The 23,224-nt window shown below is 33.6% G+C and overlaps 1 protein-coding gene and 1 long non-coding RNA gene across 3 annotated transcripts; one reads left to right on the forward strand and one right to left on the reverse strand.

Moving 5' to 3' along the window:
* Window positions 1-1,620: 1,620 nt before the first annotated feature.
* On the forward strand, window positions 1,621-21,326 carry LOC120203130. 2 transcript variants are annotated; one of them, XM_039203487.1, is made up of 8 exons: window positions 4,097-4,275; window positions 5,033-5,367; window positions 6,060-6,213; window positions 6,316-6,423; window positions 6,515-6,525; window positions 7,192-7,348; window positions 20,178-20,294; window positions 21,182-21,326. In XM_039203487.1, exons 3-8 carry the CDS (start codon window positions 6,148-6,150, stop codon window positions 21,212-21,214), a joined length of 492 nt encoding a protein of 163 aa, XP_039059418.1. In that variant the 5' UTR covers window positions 4,097-4,275; window positions 5,033-5,367; window positions 6,060-6,147; the 3' UTR covers window positions 21,215-21,326. The 2 variants fall into 2 exon arrangements, 1 of the variants encoding a protein (XP_039059418.1); XR_005523787.1 differs by lacking the exons at window positions 6,515-6,525; window positions 7,192-7,348; window positions 20,178-20,294; window positions 21,182-21,326 and adding exons at window positions 1,621-1,795; window positions 3,065-3,328; window positions 3,906-4,004 and having other exon boundaries at window positions 4,091-4,275; window positions 6,316-6,429.
* LOC120203142 lies at window positions 9,001-9,563 on the reverse strand. The gene is made up of 3 exons (XR_005523790.1): window positions 9,504-9,563; window positions 9,114-9,198; window positions 9,001-9,015 (listed from the first exon to the last, which is right to left on the reverse strand). It is a non-coding gene; the product is annotated as an uncharacterized LOC120203142 (long non-coding RNA).
* Window positions 21,327-23,224: the final 1,898 nt, after the last annotated feature.

The raw sequence follows: 23,224 nt of genomic DNA on the forward strand, positions 1-23,224 counted from the left end.
CTTACTAAAGTGTAAAATTGTGTTTTAAACTTAAAATATTTTTGAAACAATTTTTACAAAGTATTTCGAACCAAAATCGAGCCAAAAATCAATTTTATGAAAGGATGTACCGATGCACTCATTTGATGCATCGATGCACACCAATTTCAAATGCATTTTGTGTACCGATGCACAAGCCATGCATCGATGCACTCTTGAATATTTTGGAACATCGAATGCATTTTGTGTACCGATGCACAGATCATGCATCGATGCACTTCTGGCTCTTTTGAAACATCGAATATAATTAGTGTACCGATGCACCCCTAGTGTATCGATGCACTAAGTCATATAACGGTCGAAATATTTGAATTTTATACATAGTGTACCAATACACCTTGACTATGCATCAATGCACACACGCTCCCAACTATTTTATTAAATGATAATTACATAATAACGGCTCTATTGACTTCACCAATGATCTCCAACGTTCAGAAGTGATCCAAGGTGTATTTAAATAAGCTTAGGAGCCATTTATCAACAACAATTAAGAAGAGAAGCTAGAGAATCAAAGAGAAAGCATTTTCAAGCCTATTTCATTCAATATTCATTTTTGCTTTCAAGAACACTTATTGTGCTCAGTTCTATTATTCTTGAGTGTTCTTTCTTTGTTCTAGAATTGTGCAAACATCTTGCCGTGTGAGGTTTTTCTATAAGTTTGTGAAATTTGTATTGTTCTCTTTGGGAGAGAGTGTTCTCAAGAATTTGGGGTATAATTCTTGAGGGATTGGTAAGGTTACTCTTTGTCCTCAAAAGAAAGACAAATTAGTGAATTTGTGGAAAATCCTTAGTGTTGATAGTTAAGGTAGTGGACGTAAACTTTGGTTGAGAAAGTTGAATCACTCTAAAGCGTTGTGCAAATATTTTCAATTTTCTGCAAAAGCTTCCACCAAAATTTTTATTGCCAATTCACCCCCTCTTGGCTATTTCGTTGATCAATTAACTCAACAGTTGACTTCTTAGCTTCTGCCTGGTCTTTACCTGCATCAACTGCCCTTCTTCGAGAATTCTGATATTTAGCAGCCCCCACTAAGACTCTTCTCCCATCAATCCATGTTCCATTGACATTCTCAATAGTCTTCCTCAGACCAGCCTCATTAGCAAACTGAACAAATACGAACGTAAAGGCTTTGTACTTTGGTTTGTTCTTAACACTTGGAAAAAAGACCCTAATGACTGAACCCTGATAATGGAAGAGTTCCCTTAACGCTCTTCTTGAAACTCTCTTGCTCAGATTATCCATGAACGTTGTCCATTCCTCACCAGAGGAAGAATTACTTTTCAAATTCTCTCTCGCTCCCTCTCTACCACTCTCTCTCTCATGTTCGCTCCCCAAAGAACACGTAATAAATGCTTAAACACTTCCTATTGAAAATTTACCCCAATTAATAAATATTAACAAATGGATCCGCTGGGCCCTTATGCAATTCTTAACTAAAGGTGTTTAGCAAACACAAATGCTGTAAAAAAAGTTTTCCTTCAGATGTGTTGAATTCTTGGAATTACCAGCTTTAACTGACAGCTAGATTTTTTTTGACTTCTTTGCTCAATGGTAAAGTAATCGTGAATTTCGCATGATGCTATGGCACATATATGGAAATCACTAGTGGTTGATCCTAAGAGGACTATTGATGAAAATCTGGATTTTATTTTTGATGATCTTCTAATACAATGTGGATCCAAGCTTTGGCATTCTTGTGAGGCATCTTGCCTTGCCCTTGCAGATATTATCCAAGGTCGAAAATTTGATTAGGTGATGAGCTTGATGGTAGTTTATCTTGCCTTCGCAAATGATTTTTATCTTAACCAGTACAATCCTTTGACCAAGTTTGTGCATTAGTTTGAAATTAAAGAGTTCCAAAATTGTTTGACCTTATAAATTGAATGACAAGATTTTGTTTTAGCATATGAATAAGATTGATATGCGTAGCTTCCTTGTTGTCAAAATGCCATTGTTCTGAATATTTACGTCTGACACTAGTGTGATTAAAGAAAAACTATTAGCCCTTACATTTTGTGTGATTGAGCTCCATTTTAAATTTGAGCTTGATTTATTTTGGCTTTTTTATCATCAAGCTAAAAGAAAACTTAATCCCACCCATTAAATGACATGCAGTCAAATAAAAGAAAAGATCACCGAGGATCACTAGATATTTGGTCTCTATAGATCATGAATAAGTCTCTTGAATCTCTAAATATCTCAAATAGTGAATCACTTGAATCCCTAAGTAGTTATTTTATCCTCCCGCTTGTAGTTACTTACCACTACAGAAATGTTTCATGGAGTACTGGAGGCTCCACTTCAATAGAAACATGCATCATAATGCAAGTATCCAGATAACTTGGTAATGTAGATTTAAAAGTCATGTGTTGAAAAACAATTTCGACAGAATATGTTGCCATAAACTTGGTCCAATTTGAGGATTCATGTTGTTCAAGGTTGCTGGTTTAGAACTGATGTTGCATGAATTAAATATGAGTGGTCATTTCCCTTACATTTTTTAACTATGATTTAGAAGGACATAATAAGTTATTTACAATTAACTGTCTAAGCTCATAGATTTCTTATGAGTTGTTTGATTATGAAATTTTGAACGATTATTTTGTCTGAAACTCTGAATGGATCCTGATAGCAAACGGCATGTCATAATCATGCATTTTGTAACCAAGAATTATCTGTAATATTTTCATAGCGTGGATTATAGTTTTACTATTTCGTTCTCAAGAAATAAAAAATTGTTGTATTTCCTAATTTTGAACTTGTTTCTTCATCAAAATTTATTTAACAACATTATTAACATGGTAAAATTGGTTACAATACCCCTGAAGTTTCGTATTAACACATCCATCAATGTTACAGTTCCAAGTGAAAGATATATTTCTTATGCATTTTCAGGCTTCATCATGATCCAACTTATATGCAAAATAGAAATTTCACGGTCAATTTTTATGGTATTCTGTTATGTTGTGATGTCTAGCAATTCCTGTAGTGTGCAATTCCATTGACATTCTTGTCCACTAGGTTGGGAAGCATTTGAAGAAAATATGAGTGGCTGCTTTTCGTGCCATGGATGACATCAAAGAAACTGTGCAAAATGCTGGTGACAAACTATGTCGTGCTGTAACCTCACTAACAATAAGGCTCTGTGATGTGTCCCTTATTGAAGCATCAGATGCAAGCCAATCGATGGATATTGTTCTTCCCTTTTTGCTTGCAGAAGGCATATTGAGTAAAGTTGACAGTATCAGGAAGGCATCAATCGGAGTTGTTATGAAGCTTGCAGAGGTTGGCAATATTTGAAATTATTTCACCTTCACAAGTACAGTACAGATCAAGTTAGAATTTATTTATCATTTTATCTTCCAGTTTTTAGATTTTCTGTGAACTCAAATGGCTTCAAGAATTGAGTACTTAATATGCCTTAGTTTAAAAAATAAGGGAAAAAAATCCTTTTTACTTCTTGTCATACTGAAATGTCCCTCGATAAAGTAAATAAGTATTGATGGTTGTACTTACTGTTGCCCCATCATACTGTTATACAGAAGTTAATAACGCCCTTCAAATAATGTCGAGATCCGAACCCTAACTTTGCTTAAGGGATTTAGTGCCTCATCCACTAGACCAATGGATTGTTGGTGAGCAGATCATATCTTTAGTTTAAGTGATGTCCTCTTTTATAACTTTCATCAATTTTAAATTGGCCATCCTCTCCTTCCATTGACATTTGTATATACTCTTAAATTAATGTGGGTAATTGCTACTTATTTTTCTTCTTGTTTATCACTTGACCTTATTTAGGTTTTATGTCTCTGTTTTTTCCTTTACTTAATTAACCATTTACTGAATTGGGGTTTATCTACAGGGTGCAGGAGTTGCAGTTCGCCCACATTTATCGGATTTAGTTTGTTGCATGCTGGAAAGCTTATCAAGCCTAGAGGACCAAGGACTCAATTATGTTGAGGTTTGGAGGAAGTTCTTTCTTCAGTTTTTCAAACTATTCCTTGCATTCCTTTGATATTGATCTGCTTTCCCTTTCCTTTCTTCTATTTGCATGCATCAAATGTTGGAATTCAAACAGAGAAGCTAGAAAATCTGCGACTTTCAATTGCGAAAGGATCTCCAATGTGGGAGACTCTTGACCTGTGCATAAATGTTGTAGATAACAAATTATTAGAGATGCTGGTTCCACGTCTTGTTAACTTGGTTCGATCTGGAGTTGGCCTCAATACAAGGTTGGTACTAATTGCTATTTTAAATTTAATATTAATATCAAGGACTGATATCTCAATACACTTTTAAGAAAATTTTTTTTGCCCTTTTCTGCATATTTGACTTGGAAAATGTTCCCTCTGGGTGATACTTGAACTTGAATGTGGATTGTTCCTGTATCAGATAGCTTTTTTATTTTTTTTATTGTCCTTAAAATATGAGCTGTCACTGAATTTGTTTTCCATTTTGAAACATTGTTTCTAAACCTGCCAGACTTACGATTCACTACATAATTACTGGTGTTACCATTCCGATTCTAGGCTTGCAAAGTAGTAAGTATAATCCCTTTCTGAGAGATTTAAATACAAGGTGATGTGATGAATAGTGCAATTCGGGAAGCAATATCTTAAGAACGTACTAAATCTGTTAAGACTTGAGATTTTTATCCCCTTGGCCTTATTTTCCTTGTAAATCCCTGTGTATTATATCTGTTGGGAGGTGTCAATCCATCTAAAACAGTTACTTTTATTTTGATTAGCTTTATTCTGATGTGGCAGAATCTCCATTAGAAGATTGCATTTAACCAAAGTCGTAAAAAAACAGAAAAGTACTTTTTTTATTTACACTTGCTTGAATGAAAGAACTTTCCTTTTAGTCCTATGTAATATAATGCTTGTGTGCTAAAATGATTTTCTTTTTGGTGATATAAATATATAATAATGAGAAATACATCTCTAAACTTAAAAGATGACAAATTTATGTTGTCTTTACTTCGCACAGGGTTGGTGTTGCCACCTTTATCAACTTATTAGTTCAGAAAGTTGGTGTGGATATCAGACCCTAAGCAACATGCTATTAAGGCCATTGTTTCCTGTTGTTAAGGAGGAGAAAAGTTCTGCGGTAAAACGTGCATTTGCAAGTGCTTTGGCTGTTGTTTTGAAGTATTCAACTCCATCTCAAGCCCAAAAGTTGATAGAAGACACTGCAGATTTGCACACCGGTGACAGGAATGCTCAAATATCCTGTGTATACTTGATGAAAAGCTTTTCATCCATTGCTTCAGATGTTTTAAGCGGATATAATAAAGTGATAATTCCGGTGATCTTTATGTCAAGGTGTGGATACATTTTCATCTATGCTGTTTTTGCGTCAGTTTGTGTCCCTTATTCTTCCAATTTAGTGGTTACTTACTCTAGAACCTTATACACGATATATGGCTATTGTAAATGGCATTTGGTGCTACATGTTACCCATTGCCAAAGATCATCCAAAACCTCAAACAACAGCCCTAAAGCAGTTGAAAGATTTGAACACTCTAGAGAATATCTGAAGGTAAATTTAGAGTTCTGGGTAAGAATAAGTTGACTTTAAAGAGTAACTAGATAACAGCGTTCTTTATTATTGTTTTTGTACTTTCTATAGATAGTAATGTTAGCTCATCCAACTTTCATTGACATCAAATACAATTAGGAACATATAAACTTGATAATTATCGCCCTCGATGTCTTACAAATGTATGCGAAATAGAATTTCAAATTTTCCAATTTCTAGTTATTGAAGTTTTGCATCTAGAAAACTTTGTCAAGCTCATCCGCCCATAGATTTGCAGTAATACGCAATCATTTCATTTAGTTCTCTGAAATAGTTTTCTTTGCCTTCTTTCCCTTATTCAAATCCGCATAAAGTATCTTCAGCAACCAAGCTGTGGATAATATTTTTGAACTTCCATTCTTATCAAGCGCAATCAAAATAGCTATTATAGTTGAAAACTAATGATTCTTAAATTCATTTGTTAATGGTTCTGCAGATTTGAGGATGACAAACACATTTCCAGTCTTTTTGAGGAGCTCTAGGAAGAAAGCATAAGTGGCGAACGAATAACACTACAGTTGTATATGGAGGAAATCGTTTCAATTATTTGTTACAGCATTGCATCATCTTCATGGGCAAGTAAACGAAGAGTAAGTTTTCCTTTTCTCTTCCTTCTTGTAGTCCTATTTTCTTCCGACTTTGCTTCTGCTGTATGCTAACCGAAGATGCTTGTTTGTATTTTGCACCTGCAGTCAGGTAAGGCAATCTGCAAGCTTAGTGAAGTTCTGGGTGATTCCTTATCTTCTTATCTTGTTCTCCTGAAATCTCTTATGAAGGAAATTCCTGGTCGTTTATGGGAGGTAGGAATACCGAGATGTGTTATGACCTGTAGTAGGTTTTGATGTTGTAATATTAGTTTTCTCACTGTAATTTTCAATTTTGAACATGATTGGGAAAGAAACCCTATTAGATAGGTCTGTAAATGAACTGATCGTTCAGTGAACCGTTCATGATCCGTGCGGCGGGAAGTTCGTTTATTTATTAAATGAACGAACATGAACAAGATTTTGCGTTCTTTTAATTAAATGAACAAACACGAACAAAGGGTCCGTTCGTTCATTTACGTTCGTGAACGTTTGATTATATGTTCGTTTATGTTTGTTCATTTTTGTTCTTTTATGTTTGAACAAAGGACAAGTTGAATATGTTACGAAGATTATTGAAGTTGTTTAGATTTAAAAAAGATTGTTTTGTTGAACAAATTAACTTTAAGACTTTATTATGTTCATATAGCTTATTTATGATTTATGTATGTTTTTATCGTATTCGAACAAATTCTCTAAAGTTGCATGTTATATTAAAGAATTTTAAGTTGTTATTCTTATTGTTTACTTTTTTTTACATTCATTTGTTGTGTTCGAATAAGTTTTTTTTTGTGTTTGTGTTGTTCGTTTATGTTCATTTATTATGTTCGTTTATGTCCTTTCGTTTGTGTTCGTTTACGTTCGTTTGTGTTCGTTTGTGTTCGTTTATCATTTACATGAACGAGCTATATTCCTTAATGAACGAACATGAACAATTTTTTTTGTTCGTTTATGTTCGTGTTCGTTCGATTCGTTTACAGGCCTACTATTAGATGCTATAAGCGCCCTTTCTGCATCCAACCATAAAGCAATTTCCACGGAAGATCCTGCTCTTCCCGGTACTATTTTGAGTCAGGTGTCTTCTGCGTGCACAAAGAAAGTCAAGAAATACCGAGAAGCTGCTTTTTCCTGTCTTGAACAGGTAAACAATGTTTGTGTTTTCTTGGAACGGTTTAGCCCATGACTGTCTTGGCTATGTATTATACAAATGATTTATTAGGTAAAACCAATAATTCCATGTTTAGCCCTAGACTTTGCTCCTTACATTCTTTGAATAGTAATTGAAAAAAAAGGGTTAAAAAATCTCTACCTGTCATTTTTTGTGACAAGCAACGACTTGGTAATAAACAATAACCCTTAAGAAAATTGTATGGGAAAAGAATCAATGTAAACGGATTGGTTTGAGACACTACAGCAAAATTGAGTTTCAGCGGCATTTTTTCAATCCTATAGCGGCGTTTTTAAGCGCCGCTAAGCAATGGGAAAAATGTCGCAAGAAGCGCCGCCATACCAGCGTCGCTAAAGTTAGCGGCGTTTGACAACAAAAAACGCCGCAATAGGTCAAGATCTATAGCGGCGTTTTTGGAACAAACGCTGCAAATGGTCGATATCTATAGCGACATTTTTGGAACAAATGCCGCAAAAGGTCGATATCTGTGTTTGTTCCAAAAGATAGAGATCTATAGCGGCGTTTTTGGAACAAACGTCGCAAAAGGTCAAATCTACAACGACGTTTTGTAACAAACGCTGCAAAAGTTTAGATCTATAGCAACGTTTTTGGAACAAACGCCGCAAAAGATCGAGATCTATAGTGTTGTTTTGGAACAAACGCTGCAAAAGATCGAGATCTATCGTAAAAGGTCAGATCTATAACGGCGTTTTTTTATACAAACGCCGCTAATTACCTTTCTTTAGCTAAGATGATTTTGCATATTTCATTTCTGCTCTACATCACCTAAATTTAATATCATCTAGCTTTTTCTAATTAACAACCATACATTTTAATAAAGACGCAAGTTATGTAGAAAAATACTTAACAACAAAATAAATTAAAATTTATAACCATTAAAAATAAATGTATTGTAGTTTGACATTTTAGCTTGGTAATTCAATCTCTCAAAGAGAAAGTATGCATTTGAAACAGAAGATTTGGCAACTATATCAACATACTATATAAAATTAGTTATGAATGATTCCTATACATAGCTGAAGAGCTAAACAATCATGCTTTCAGAAAACACTTGAAGACAAAGATCATGCATGCTGGTAATAGATTACTAGGCGAGTACTCCAGTAGCACCGAGGAGCAAAAAAATTAACGACCAAAATTGGATACCTGCAAGAAAAACCATTCAAAACAAGTAAATAGAGGTATCACTAAGAGTGGCATTTAACAAAGAAAGCACCAAAGCTGGGAACATAGCGTATAAATTAAGTGGTTTACAATATTTGCATTCAACTTACTCATTTGCAATTTTGTCAAAGTTATCACTATTCAGTGGTATGGAACCCTGAACAACTTCATCATCAACTTCCTTTTCATGCTGAATGACTTGTGGAACCGGTTCTGAACGATACTCAGCACCCGTGAGCCTTAAATCTGGATCTATAGTAAACTTTCAAATTTTTTTTGTTATATTCAACCTGTTCTGTTAACAGAATGCACAAAATTAGTCATCTGGACCAGAGTTCACATGTTAAAATGACACCACGAAAATACACACAAAGAACTTGAAGAACGGAATAAGAGTACAAATATTGACAGGAAAATATTAAACCATGCAATTATTGTAATTCAGAATTCCTTCCCTGCAAGAACCATAACCCATGCAATTATTGTAAGAACAATGCTTCGGTGATAGAAAAACCCAAGGGTTGAAACAGAAAGTGATTTCCATCCAACTTACACTACCAAATCCTCATCGAAGAGAGGTGTTTGTTTAATGGCTGGTATCGGCTTGGCTGTATCCCACAGTTCACGCCACAGATTACCTAAAACGTATAAAATTCAAATATCAGAATCAACCATAGAAATATCCTAGCAAGTGAAACAACCCATAGGTTAAGAATGTCAAACAAATACTTCAAGAGGTAAAAACCCTCCACCTAGAAAACTTTCAGAATTCATTCTCCTAAAACGAGTTGCATACGAACATAATAAAAGTTCATGGAAATATACAAATATTGTGAATGAAATGAATCAATGTTCATATGTCAAAAGTAAAAACTGACCAAAAAGGAGCTAAATTGCAGCAAACTTAATCTAAGTAGCAGAGACTGGGATAAAGAGAAAAAACCTTATTTTTTCATTCGACAACTTAGTTGACCTCTTATAACCGAAGAGTTAACCTCATCGCTCGGCTCAGCTTCAGTCCAATCAGAAGGAGATCCATCATAAAAAAGGTGAATGTTAAAGAGAAACACATCTCCAAACAAAAGCAAATGTCCTATCAGTCACATACAGAACCTTCCTGTATCAAACAGATGATGAATCAAAGCAAGCACTCTCGCATCATCACCAAAGCCAGATGCAAGTTTATCCTCTTTATCTCGAAGAACTAATGACTTCACTACAGAGAAGGTCAGACCCATCCTTTCCTTCACGGGTGAAGAATATCCAGAAGATGCCAAAAAATCTTTCTTAAATTTAAAATTACTTCCAGCCCTGGAACCAAAAGGCAAGCACAAAAAGATAAGAACACCATACACAAGTTGAATATGACAATTAAATAGATCACATATTTGACCACTTAAATTGATCTCAGAAGCAAGAAATACTTTGTATCAAAATATTAAATAGTATGGCAAAGCAATGTTAATGGTCCAGAAAGTAAATTCCAATAAAGGTAGCAATTTACAAATCAACATATTTCATGAGGCATCAAATGAATTTCAATGTCAGCAATAGCAGAAAACAAACAGCTGAAGTCAAGAATCGAAAGACTTACTCAACGACTAAAGCTAATTGCTTGATAACAGATGTTGAAGGAAAGTTATTGGTGTACATGGTATTTAAAATGTCTATAGAGGGAATAGCTTCTAAAGCCTGTATGACAACAATCTCATTAAGAAATCCCTTCATTTGAATTTTATTAGAACAGAAAAAAAACATTTTAATTCTCATTACAGCAACTCTTGTAACATCCCAAATTATGGGTTAGTGACCAAATTGTAAAGTTTCAGAATTTGATGACTAAAGTAGAAGAATGAAATAGTTCAATGATTATTGGATATATATATGATGAAGGTTATTTAGTAATTATTAAAGGAAATAAAGGGTAAAATGGGCATTTGATCATTTAAGGAATTAAATAAATGTGATAGTGGATATATATATTTTACACGTGGGAAATGAGGGAAACAATGTTTCCAGAATTCTCTTCTCCTCATTTCTTCTTTGTGCGTGAAGCTCCAGCTCAAAGGTGAGTTTCTTAATTAGTTGGTTATTTGTTGAATTAAAAATTGGGTTATGATTCTTAGGTGATACTTAAGCTTAAGGAAAGCTTAAGTTATCTTAAAAATCAAAAGATAAATGAGTTAGGGGAGATTTAAGATTTGGAGTTATTGAGTGAATTTCCAGAATAAAGTTGATAAGTTGAATTTGAAGCTAAATTTGACTTGTCATCAGCTTAATTAAGAAGTATTAAGTGTTAGAATTGGATTTGAAACATGTGGAAAATAGGGTATGATTCTTGAAATTCCTAAAGAGGAGAGGATATTAAGGTTAAAGATGAGATAAATGAATATTAATGAGTTTAAGTATGTATATGAAAGTTAGGAATATGAAAGGGGTTGAAATATGAAGGATTTAATCCAAAAAGAATGAATTTTCGGGTTCAAAAAGAGGTTCTGGGCAGAGTGCATCGATGCACATTCATAGTGCACCGATGCATCAATGTTAAAATCCAGAAATTTTTTGAAGGTGTATCGATGCATTGGTAGTGCATCGATGCACTCTTTTAAAATAAATACATCGAATGCAATTAGTGCATCGATGCATAAGGCATGCATCGATGCATCCCAGTAATAATACAACATCGAATACATTTTATGCACCTATGCATCAGTAGTGCATCGATGCATACCTTCATTAAAAGATGAAATTGCCTTTTATCTTAGTCTAAAGAGTGAACCATTAGAGTATATTAGTTATAATACTAATATAGATCTATGTATAATGATGTAGATATAGAACGTGATCCCGTTCTGGATCAATTGAAGGATTATAATCAAATCAAAGCAAAGCTAAGGTGAGTGCACATTCTCTAGTATATGAGGTTCAAGGGAAAATAAGACTTGTGATAAGTCTATTTCCAATAGTGAAAAACATGAATTCATAGAAGTATGTATTTGTTATGATGTTTATGTGTACATGAGTATATGCCTATGTCTAGATGTTAAGTGCATCTTTATACATGATCTATGTGAATGCATGTGTATGTGATAAACCATGTGAATTAATATAATTGACTTATGTAATTAAAGGGAGAATTGAAATAAGGTATGTGATTATAAGATATGTGATAATAAGTTATATGGTTATATGATCATAAAATATAAGACATGTGACAAGAAATGTATGAGTACATGAAAGTATAATATAAGCTATGTGAAAGTGATCTATATGACTTTTGGTCTATGTGAATACAAATATATATGATAATGAGATATGAGACTCTACGAGGATATTATATGAATGTGTGAATATGGGACAAACATAAATATTAATGCCCATGTTATGTGTCTTGAGAGCTAGAGGTATAGTTGGCATGCCAAGAGTCGAGGGTCTATGTGGTTCTTCGGGACATATATGTATTCTTTGGAACATGTGTGAGGTCTTTTGGAGACACATACTTGATCTTTGGCATATGTATATGATTCTTAAGGAATGATAAATGGTCCTTATGGACAGTTACTGAGGATCTTTATGACCTCTGGACAGTTACCGATGATCTTTATGACCTCTGGATAGTTACCGGGGTCTTTGTGACCTCTGGATAAGTCCTTCGGGACATTTATATGAGCTGTGGTGACAACATAATTGTGCACAACCTCAATAGACTCACATAGCATTAGTTCTCACGTATGTACATGGGCTAATCAAGAGAAAATAACAAATATGTGTTGTGATATGCTAAATTTAATAGCAAGGACATGAGGATGTATAGATTAAGTATATATGTTATGTGATTAAATGATAGTGACTAATGATGATTTATATGTATGCATGTATTGCTTATTAGATAATCTGATATGATTTATATGATGATGTCAGTATGGCTTGGTTAATTGAATGATATGTTGAGTAAAAGAATGGATATAAGAGGATATAATTATAAGTTATAAATGTTAAGAATATTGATAGTGAACAAAGGGTAGAGATTTAAAATAATGTGTGATATGTATATGTTATATATATATATATATATATAATGTTATATCGTTTTCATATGGTATTATAAGATTGTATGTTCATGCATATGTGATTAGTTAGAGTTTTATTATATGTTTTATGCCTCACTAAGTTAACGACTTAGCGTGTGATTGTTTCACACGTAGGTTACAGAAGTGAGAAGAGTAAAGAGCTAAGAGGAGTAAGACAGGTCAGCATTTTCCTTACAAAGTTTCAGATAAGAAAATATATGATTTATATGAGTTTGGTTAATTTGAATATATTTGGCATGTACTAGTTGATTGAGTTAAAGATGCTCTGATCGATTTTGGTCATTGGGGTCAATTTATGTCAATAAACCGTTATTATTTTAATGAAAGTTTTAAATTTTCTTTGAATTTTGGTCAAGAGTCAAAGTTTGAAAAGTCATGTGATACCTCAGACTCGTATCCGGGTCGGATACGGGTTGGGGGTGTTACAGTTAATGGTATCAGAGCTACGGTTTAGCCGATTCTAGGCTTAAATCAAAGTCAGAAGTGTTGTAAAAAGTGTACATGCCAACTCAAAGTGAAAAATTCTGATCTGATAGTGTAAGGAGTATGATGTCTTACTAATAAAAATAGATTATTATGTGATAATAGAAGTATGATAATAAGAGCTTCGAAAGAAGTGAAAGGTAATAAACCTGAAGGTAATAGCATTCACCTGCCCTGGCCAGGCAGGGAGAAGAGCGAACACCTCAGGAAATGCCTGTATAAAATTTGGAAAATTATTCTTCATGTTGAAGAATGTTCTGATGTTTTTTCAATTTATACTTCTTTAACTCATAGAATGAATGTATCAAATTAGTTGATAAAGTTGGGAGCACCCAAGTTCAATGGTGGATTTGAGGAAGGTTCTATTGTTAGAGACCTTTGGTTGAATGATATGATAGAAGGTTTTCATTTCTTCAAAGTGGAGATGTTGAATTGAGTAGTTTTGTTACTACTTTGGTAAGTTAGAGTATGGTGGACAATTGTCACCATAAGAACGTTAAAAGATTAAATGATGTGATTAGAATTGTATAAGAGTTCAAGAATAAGTGCATTGATGACCAGTTTATAAGACAAATGAAACTGGAATACACGAGCTTGAAACAAGGGAATTACACCTTGTATGTGTATGTTTATAAGTTTATTAAGCTAAGCAGAATTGCTGCTGAGTTAATTCCGACTGAAAATGATACATGTGATTTGTTGTTAGGACTTGCGCCTTAAAAAAAGTGTTACTGGTTTTGAATTTGTTATCGTTTCAAGAAATGGTTAATTGTGTTAAAGCTTTAAAGAGAAAAAGCTCAGAACGAAAAGTTTGGAGAACTAAAATCTCAGATGATTAAGAGAATTAGTGCTTCATAGAATTTTAGCACCATCAAAGAAAGGTAGAGATTCTGGTTCAACTTTAAACCAGACATGAATTAGTTGTATTCTCCGTTAGAAAATAAAATCATATGAGAGTTCGACAAACTCCAACAGTAGGTTTGATCTTGAAAGATTAAACAAAGAGTTAATGGAGGATAAGTCAGGGTTAAAGACAACCCTTGTGAATTTAGTTAAAAGCTCTTTTAGAAGTTATGTAAATCGAAGCAGAAAAAGTATTTTAAATGGATTAGATGAGTATTGAAATCTGGTGAATTTTTTTTTTCAAGTGGAGAAAACATAAGTATAAGAATGGTAAAGAATAAGGTTTTGTGCAAGTAAAGTTGACTATCAAAGTAATGAAAATGTGATAAGGAGTGATAGTTAAGGATAAATATATGTGATATAAAAGAGCATGGGAGTATGAAGAACATGATATGGTTTAGTTATGTATAAGACAATGCGGATTATAAAAGGATAAATGGATAAAGACCAATTAATGGATTAAGTGTTTTGCTAGAAATTAAATAATGTGAAGGATAAGAAGTATTTTAAATGTATCAAGTGAGGTAGATACTGTTTTTGTATTTAAGATGGAAAGAGTTAGCGTGGGCTAACAAGATTATGGGACGGAATGTATTGAAATTACAAGATTTCAAGATATGGTAGGTTATGATAACCAAATATGAAGTGAATTTGGATACAGTTGTATACTGTGATTATAGTAAAGTGATAGAGTGAAGGAAGTGAGGATTCAAATGTTTGAGTAAAACTAAGGATTGATAAGAAGAGTTTAAGTATGGGTACATCAATGATCAGTTTATAAATAAAGGAAGTTAGAATGTTAAGCTTGAATAATGGAAGTGACATGGTGTATGAGATTAAATGTTTTTTGATTAGTTGATTAGTAAAGTTATAAAGATATAATAAAGACTGGTAATCAGAGATAAGTTTAAGTGATAGGAAAAGAGTATGTGAACATGAAAGAAAGATATGATTGGTGTATAAGAAGATTTTGATTTATGAAGGAAATGAAAGGATGAAGTTTAAAGAATCAGATGTGATAAAAGTTATGTTGAGATATAGATTATAAGTTTAACCAGAAGTAAGAAAGGTATGTCAGGTAATATGAGAAATTGTTTAGTTATGCAAAGTGTATGTTTAATCAGTTATGATGAAGATTTAAGGTTATGTTTCTTGGTCAAGTGGATATAGTCAGAGAATGAATAAAGATTTATATGTATTAAGGAAGTTTTGGAGTCAGTCAAGTAAGGATGAAATAAAAGTTTGGTGATTCTTGAAAGACAATTGAAGATAAGAACCAAGTTATTAAAGATGATACAAAAGATTAAGTTCAGAAAGCAGCATGAGAACGCTAGAAGATATGTTTTTCTCAGGATGTGCAGTGAAAATTCGAGGACGAATTTTTAAAAGGAGGGGAGATTTGTAACATCCCAAATTATGGGTTAGTGACCAAATTGTGAAGTTTCAGAATTTGATGACTAAAGTAGAAGAATGAAATAGTTCAATGATTATTGGATATATATATGATGAAGGTTATTTAGTAATTATTAAAAAAATAAAGGGTAAAATGGGCATTTGATCATTTAAGGAATTAAATAAATGTGATAGTGGGTATATATATTTTACACGTGGGAAATGAGGGAAACAATGTTTCCAGAATTCTCTTCTCCTCCTTTCTTCTTTGTGCGTGAAGCTCCAGCTCAAATGTGAGTTTCTTAATTAGTTGGTTATTTGTTGAATTAAAAGTTGGGTTATGATTCTTAGGTGATACTTAAGCTTAAGGAAAGCTTAAGTTATCTTAAAAATCAAAAGATAAATGAGTTAGGGAAGATTTAAGATTTGGAGTTCTTGAGTGAATTTCCAGAATGGAGTTGATAAGTTGAATTTGAAGCTAAATTTGACTTGTCATCAGCTTAATTAAGAAGTATTAAGTGTTAGAATTGGATTTGAAACATGTGGAAAATAGGGTATGATTCTTGAAATTCCTAAAGAGGAGAGGATATTAAGGTTAAAGATGAGATAAATGAATATTAATGAGTTTAAGTATGTATATGAAAGTTAGGAATATGAAAGAGGTTGAAATATGAAGGATTTAATCCAAAAAGAATGAATTTTCGGGTTCAAAAAGAGGTTCTGGGCAGAGTGCATCGATGCACATTCATAGTGCACCGATGCATCAATGTTAAAACCCAGAAATTTTTTGAAGGTGTATCGATGCATTGGTAGTGCATCGATGCACTCTTTTAAAATAAATACATCGAATGCAATTAGTGCATCGATGCATAAGGTATGCATCGATGCATCCCAGTAATAATACAACATCGAATATATTTTATGCACCGATGCATCAGTAGTGCATCGATGCATACCTTCATTAAAAGATGAAATTGCCTTTTATCTTAGTCTAAAGAGTGAACCATTAGAGTATATTATTTATAATACTAATATAGATCTATGTATGATGATGTAGATATAGAACGTGATCCCGTTCCGGATCAATTGAAGGATTATAATCAAATCAAAGCAAAGCTAAGGTGAGTGCACATTCTCTAGTATATGAGGTTCAAGGGAAAATAAGACTTGTGATAAGTCTATTTCCAATAGTGAAAAACATGAATTCATAGAAGTATGTATTTGTTATGATGTTTATGTGTACATGAGTATATGCCCATGTCTAGATGTTAAGTGCATCTTTATACATGATCTATGTGAATGCATGTGTATGTGATAAACCATGTGAATTAATATAATTGACTTATGTAATTAAAGGGAGAATTGAAATAAGGTATGTGATTATAAGATATGTGATAATAAGTTATATGGTTATATGATCATAAAATATAAGACATGTGACAAGAAATGTGTGAGTACATGAAAGTATAATATAAGCTATGTGAAAGTGATCTATATGACTTTTGGTCTATGTGAATACAAATATATATGATAATGAGATATGAGACTCTACGAGGATATTATACGAATGTGTGAATATGGGACAAACATAAATATTAATGCCCATGTTATGTGTCTTGAGAGCTAGAGGTATAGTTGGCATGCCAAGAGTCGAGGGTCTATGTGGTCCTTCGGGACATATATGTATTCTTTGGAACATGTGTGAGGTCTTTTGGAGACATATACTTGATCTTTGGCATATGTATATGATTCTTAAGGAATGATATGTGGTCCTTATGGACAGTTATCGAGGATCTTTATGACCTCTGGACAGTTACCGAGGATCTTTATGGCCTCTGGATAGTTATCAGGGTCTTTGTGACCTCTGGATAGGTCCTTCGAGACATTTATATGAGCTGTGGTGACAGCATAATTGTGCACAACCTCAATAGACTCACATAGCATTAGTTCTCACGTATGTACATGGGCTAATCAAGAGAAAATAACAAATATGTGTTGTGATATGATAAATTTAATAGCAAGGACATGAGGATGTATAGATTAAGTATATATGTTATGTGACTAAATGATAGTGACTAATGATGATTTATATGTATTTATATATTGCTTATTAGATAATCTGATATGATTTATATGATGATGTCAGTATGGCTTGGTTAATTGAATGATATGTTGAGTAAAAGAATGGATATAAGAGGATATAAATATAAGATATAAATGTTAAGAATATTGATAGTGAACAAAGGGTAGAGATTTAAAATAATATGTGATATGTATATGTTATATATATATATATATAATGTTATATCGTTTTCATATGGTATTATAAGATTGCATGTTCATGCATGTGTGATTAGTTAGAGTTTTATTATATGTTTTATGCCTCACTAAGTCAACGACTTAGCGTGTGATTGTTTCACACGTAGGTTACAGAAGTGAGAAGAGTAAAGAGCTAAGAGGAGCAAGACAGGTCAGCATTTTCCTTACAAAGTTTCAGATCAGAAAATAGATGATTTAAATGAGTTTGGTTAATTTGAATATATTTGGCATGTACTAGTTGATTGAGTTAAAGATGCTCTGATCGATTTTGGTCATTGGGGTCAATTTATGTTAATAAACCGTTATTATTTTAATGAAAGTTTTAAATTTTCTTTGAATTTTGGTCAAGAGTCAAAGTTTGAAAAGTCATGTGACACCTCGGACTCGTATCCGGGTCGGATACGGGTTGGGGGTGTTACAACTCTCACTTGTAGGTGAGCAAAAATAAATAGAATCATAAATGTACCTTGTATTCCGTATCGTTCTTTACTTTTATAAAATATAAGTTTTCATCATAGAATACAACATCCATGGTTGAATTTTCAACTTTCTCTGAATCTTTAACTCATTTTCTCCCTAACCGTATATTCTTGAATTTTTCCTGCCATTCTTGCTTGGTCCCCAAATTTACAGGCATCCACTTTGAATGCTTTACCATACTAAGCACTCGGCAGAATGTTGAAGCCTAGTTTGGTAGCTGGAAAAGTAAAGGGAAACTAAATAGCATACAAATTGCAAATCCTCCAATTCAAGTCCAAGCAAACTAAGCTAAACTCTACGACTTTTTTACTCAAATAAGTCAAACATACTTCTAAACATTATTTCATTTTCTCAGCAGCCAAAAACGGTTCCAAGAATCATCTAAAGATAGAAATAATAATAATGAAAACAGTCTAATCCTACATTTTAGCTTAAAAAGAAAGCCACATTTCAGTTCCAAAGTTCAACAAAAATTTACCTTAGAATCGTCTTCTCTCGTCGGAGATTCATTTTTGAATTCATTCGGATATGATAATTCACAATCTTCACCAAACGAACATCAACCAAATAAGATAAAAAAAATCTCTGTCACTAATATCTAATAACAATATCATAAAAACCAGAAAATGATAAAAGGAATCTAAAAATATCAAAGCAGAAAAATAATAACAAAAAAATTTTGCAATAGATATTTACAACAAAAAATATAGAGTTCAAATTTACCTAGATCGGATTTCAAATCAGTAAGAACTCTCTCAGCTTTGGCAACTGCAGAGTGGAGAGCGATTCTTGCTCTGGTGACAAACAACAGAGCTTCCATATCGTGCGCCGTCGGTGCGCACTTTATGATTAGGAGCAGTAAGAGGAAGAAGAGCGAAATATGGAGATAATTTGTTATAATGGAAATGGATCAAAACGGTGGATTCCTTTATATATATTCGGATAGAGAAAACAGAGGAGAGAAAACACAGAAAACAATTCGGAAACTTTCGATCATCAAATGAGAAAAGAGATTTGGTTTCGCGAGAGAGCGTTGACTATGGGAACGTGAGAGAAACTGAGATGAAGCAATCTTTGGCAACTAGAAGCAGATGGGTTTGGGTAAGCGACGAGAATTAAAAAATAGATGAAGGGGAAAAATGAAAAAGGGTTAAAGGGGTGGGACTTAGAAACTTAAAACTTGCTGCGTTTGTAAATAGAAACGCCACTAATGTATTGATCAATTGCAGCGTTTATTCAAAAAAAACCACTAAAGTATGAGCATTTTTTAAATTAAAACGCCACTAAAGTATAAGTATTTAGCGGTATTTTTTGCTTAAAATGCCATTAAAGTATTACGTTTTAGCGGAGTTTGTTGAAAAATGCCACTAAAGTACTAGGTTTTAGTGGCGTTTGTCTAAAAACCCCACGATATATGTATCCTATTGCGGCATTTGTTTAAAAACGCCACTAAAGAACGATTATATGGCGGCGTTAACAAATGCCACTAAAGTACTAATCTTTAGCGGCGTTTATCAAATAAATGCCACTAAAGTACAAGTTTTAGCGGTGTTTGTTGAGAAACGTCGTTAATGTTACAATTTAGTGGCGTTTTGGATATAAATGTCGCGATATGTACAAATTTAGTAACGTTTTCTTTGAAAACGCCGCGACAAACGCCGCTATATACCTGTTTTGCTGTAGTGAGAGCAATGTGGGGTTGAAATGTGCTTGCAATTTAAGTTCTATATGAACATGTTGTAATACTGCAATTATAATGTCTTTCCCGTAGAAAGACGCATAGGAATATTATAACTCTGAGAGGAAAAGTTCTCTCTCAGGAGATCTAATTAATCAATCTCATTGGTGAGGAATACTTGTACTGATCCCCAAGTATTTAATCTCATTCAGAATGTTTCTGGTTACTCTAGTGATGATATCTTATCTTAATTCTTTGAACATATGCGCAGGTTATAAAATCTTTTGGCAATGTCATCTTGTATTTCCAATGCTGTTTGATATGTGTAACTTGGCTTCTCCCAGTAAAATCGGACGAGCTCCTTTGGCAAGTGACACCAGTAAAGCAGGTTTCTTCAAAAGCTTACTTTGACTTTGTTCGCTAGATTATATGGGTAAGTTGTTCTTAAGAATTGTGAAAGCATGGAAGTTCAGCTTACAACTTCTTTACTTCCTAATCATTATAGTTTTATGTTGTTCTTGCTGCAACAAATGTTACTCTACTTTCACCGATGAAAACCAATTGATTTACATTGTTATCTAATTTTTTGGCTGGTAAAGTACACAAATGGTTCTCCAACTATAGGGTGTTGCTTTGTTGAGTCTTCTGACTATTAAAAGTTATAAAATTGTCTCCCGATTATAGGACATTGCTTTGTTGAGTCTTCCGACTATTAAAAGTTACAAAATTGTTACTCGACTTTTCATCTGTTCCGAACTCATCCTTTTCCGATAAAAATTTAACAATCATTTGAGTTAGACCTTAACTTGCTAATTAGGTTATAAAGTCGTTTGACATTCTGGGATTATATTTTATCATATCTCAATTAGTAAGTTAACATCTAGTTTAGACTGTCGTCAATTTTTTAACAAAATATGATGAGTATGAAGCATATGAATAGTTAGGTGACTATTTTGTAACTTTTAATAGGCGGTGACTAAACAAAGCAATGTGCTATAGTCGGGGGACCATTTATATACTTTCCCCCTAATTTTTCGATTTTCATCCTTATCTAATTTAACACGTTTAAGTCCAATTTCTTAAACCTTGTCTTGAAGTTCTTTGAATCACTTTGAACGGTAACTTTTGATTTGTCTGTAGTAATTTTTTCAGGTTTATAAATATATTGTCAGGTCAAGAGTTGTTTTACTTCATGTATTTATGCTTCTCCCGCTTCAATGAATCGGGCCATTTATTAAATGCAAAAGTTAATAAAGGCTTTCCATTTGTTTGCAGAATCCGATTATGCTGACGACGTTTCTATTCTAGTTGACAAACTGATGAACTGCTTCACATCTTGCATCCGGGTGGCATCGGTAACTGACATTGTTGAAAACAGAAAAAAGTTGACGGGTGTATTTATGCTTGTTTGGTGCCCTCTCCTGGGTGGATAAAGCTGAATGTGGACGGTGCTTGGCAAGCAAACATCAACTGTGGGGGCATCGGGGGGGCTGTTTAGAAACGAACTTGGCCACGCTCTCTTTACTTTCTCTCTGCGGGCTGGCTCTGGTTCTCCTTCCTCGTTGGAGTTCCTTGCAGTTAAACATGGTCTTAGCACGTTCATGGGATCAGAATGGTTTGAAGCGTATAATTTAATTATCGAATGTGATTCCAAGAGTGGTGGAGTGGTTTGTGGATCCGGTTAAGGCTCCTCTGAACCTTGCCTGCCATCCATGCCTTCATTGCTGGGGGCTGGTTAGTTATCAGGTTCATCCCGCGAGCTTTGAATGTTGCTGCAGATTAATTAGCAAAATTCGGGATTGGTTGATTGCCCCCGGGTTTATTGTTCACTCTTTGGTCCTTGAGGTCGTGGTTTTCCTCTAGAGTGGTGCCTTCCGTCTGGGTGTTTCTGTCCTAAGTGGCTGTTTGTAGAGAGAATTATATTGTAGCTTGAACTGTTGTGTTACGTGCGAATCCTTAACGAATGGAGTTTTTAACGAGATCTCACCTTATTTAAAAAAAAAAACTTAATTCTTGTTATTGTTGCAATATAAATATAAATGAAGTCATATACAATACAACATGAAAAATGAAGATATGAACTAGATTTTTAAAAGAGAAAATAACTTCAGTGACTGAAAATGCCTTATAATATACGATTTTAACAAAATTTTTTTGGATTTGCGAAAATGACCAACAAATTCGCAACGCGAACTACAATTTCGCAACACAGTTTCCAAATTCGCAACTCAGTTTTTGCAATCGCAACTCGATTTTCCAAATTCACAATGCGATTTTCAAATTCGCAATACGGAATTTCAAATTCTCAACTCGATTTCTGAATTCGCAACGCGAATTTCTTTTTCGCAACACAAGTTTCCTTTTCGCAACAAGATTTTCTAAATCGCAACACAAATTTTGTTTTTCGCAACTCGATTTTCGAATTCGCAACACGAATTTTAATTTCGCAACAACTTTTATTTTCGCAACACAAATGTTTTGGGTATATAAACTACGCAGCAGCAGCAACTCATAACCTAAATCCCTAAATCGCAACTCATTCCATCTCCATCTATCACTCTCTCGGGCAACATCCGTTCCTATATCTAACGGCATCCTTCCCCATCTCTAATTTTTTTTTACATAATTTTATTTTTATATAATTTTTCAGTGATTTCTCTCCCAAATTATCAACTATCAACTTAATAAAAGTATGTTTTTCTCTAAGTTAGTGATGATATCTAGTTTATAGCTCGTTTGTTTAGTAAATTAATTTAAAATTTGTAGAATGAAATCATCTAATGTTGATCATATTTGGATAGATTTGTGTTTTGGAGGGTCATGGGAGAATGTTCATGGTGTTTTACAATATATGCCTTTACCCATGAATCTTCAACTAAAACTGTCATTAAAAAAGTTAACTTATGAAACTCTAATGTTACGTGCTGCAAATAAATTGAATTTAGAGCCTCTAAGTGGATTTAGGCTATCTTATCAGAGAAAAGGTAAAGTTTATTTGTTAACCGACAATGAAGATGTTGAACGATTCATTGCTTACATTAGTATTTCGCAAGAAGATGATGTTACATTGTATGTTGTTGAACCTAGAAGTAGTGAAGTTGGATCAGTAGCGGGTAGTAATCAACTAAGTTCTTCAACCTCAGTTTATGGTGCTCACAATGTACAACGTTGTTATCAACCTCAAAATTTAATGGTTCCACCACAATTTAACCACAAAGAAAATTTTGTTTCACCACAAAGAAAATTTTGTTTCACCACATTTCTAATACCAAACACAATATCAAACACAATCTCAAAACCCACAACCTTTCCCTAATC

Source organism: Hibiscus syriacus, unplaced genomic scaffold, assembly GCF_006381635.1.
Source record: "Hibiscus syriacus cultivar Baekdansim isolate YM2019G1 unplaced genomic scaffold, ASM638163v2 tig00000340_pilon, whole genome shotgun sequence".
Classification (NCBI taxonomy): Eukaryota; Viridiplantae; Streptophyta; class Magnoliopsida; order Malvales; family Malvaceae; genus Hibiscus; species Hibiscus syriacus.

What these genes read in the sequence shown, in the direction of transcription:
- LOC120203130 (XM_039203487.1), top strand. Translation starts at nt 6,148, where the DNA reads ATGGAGGAAATCGTTTCAATTATTTGTTACAGCATTGCATCATCTTCA. An exon ending in CTTTTTCCTGTCTTGAACAG is followed by an intron (nt 7,349 to 20,177) that starts GTAAACAATGTT and finishes ACATATGCGCAG; the next exon opens with GTTATAAAATCTTTTGGCAA. An exon ending in AAGTGACACCAGTAAAGCAG is followed by an intron (nt 20,295 to 21,181) that starts GTTTCTTCAAAA and finishes ATTTGTTTGCAG; the next exon opens with AATCCGATTATGCTGACGAC.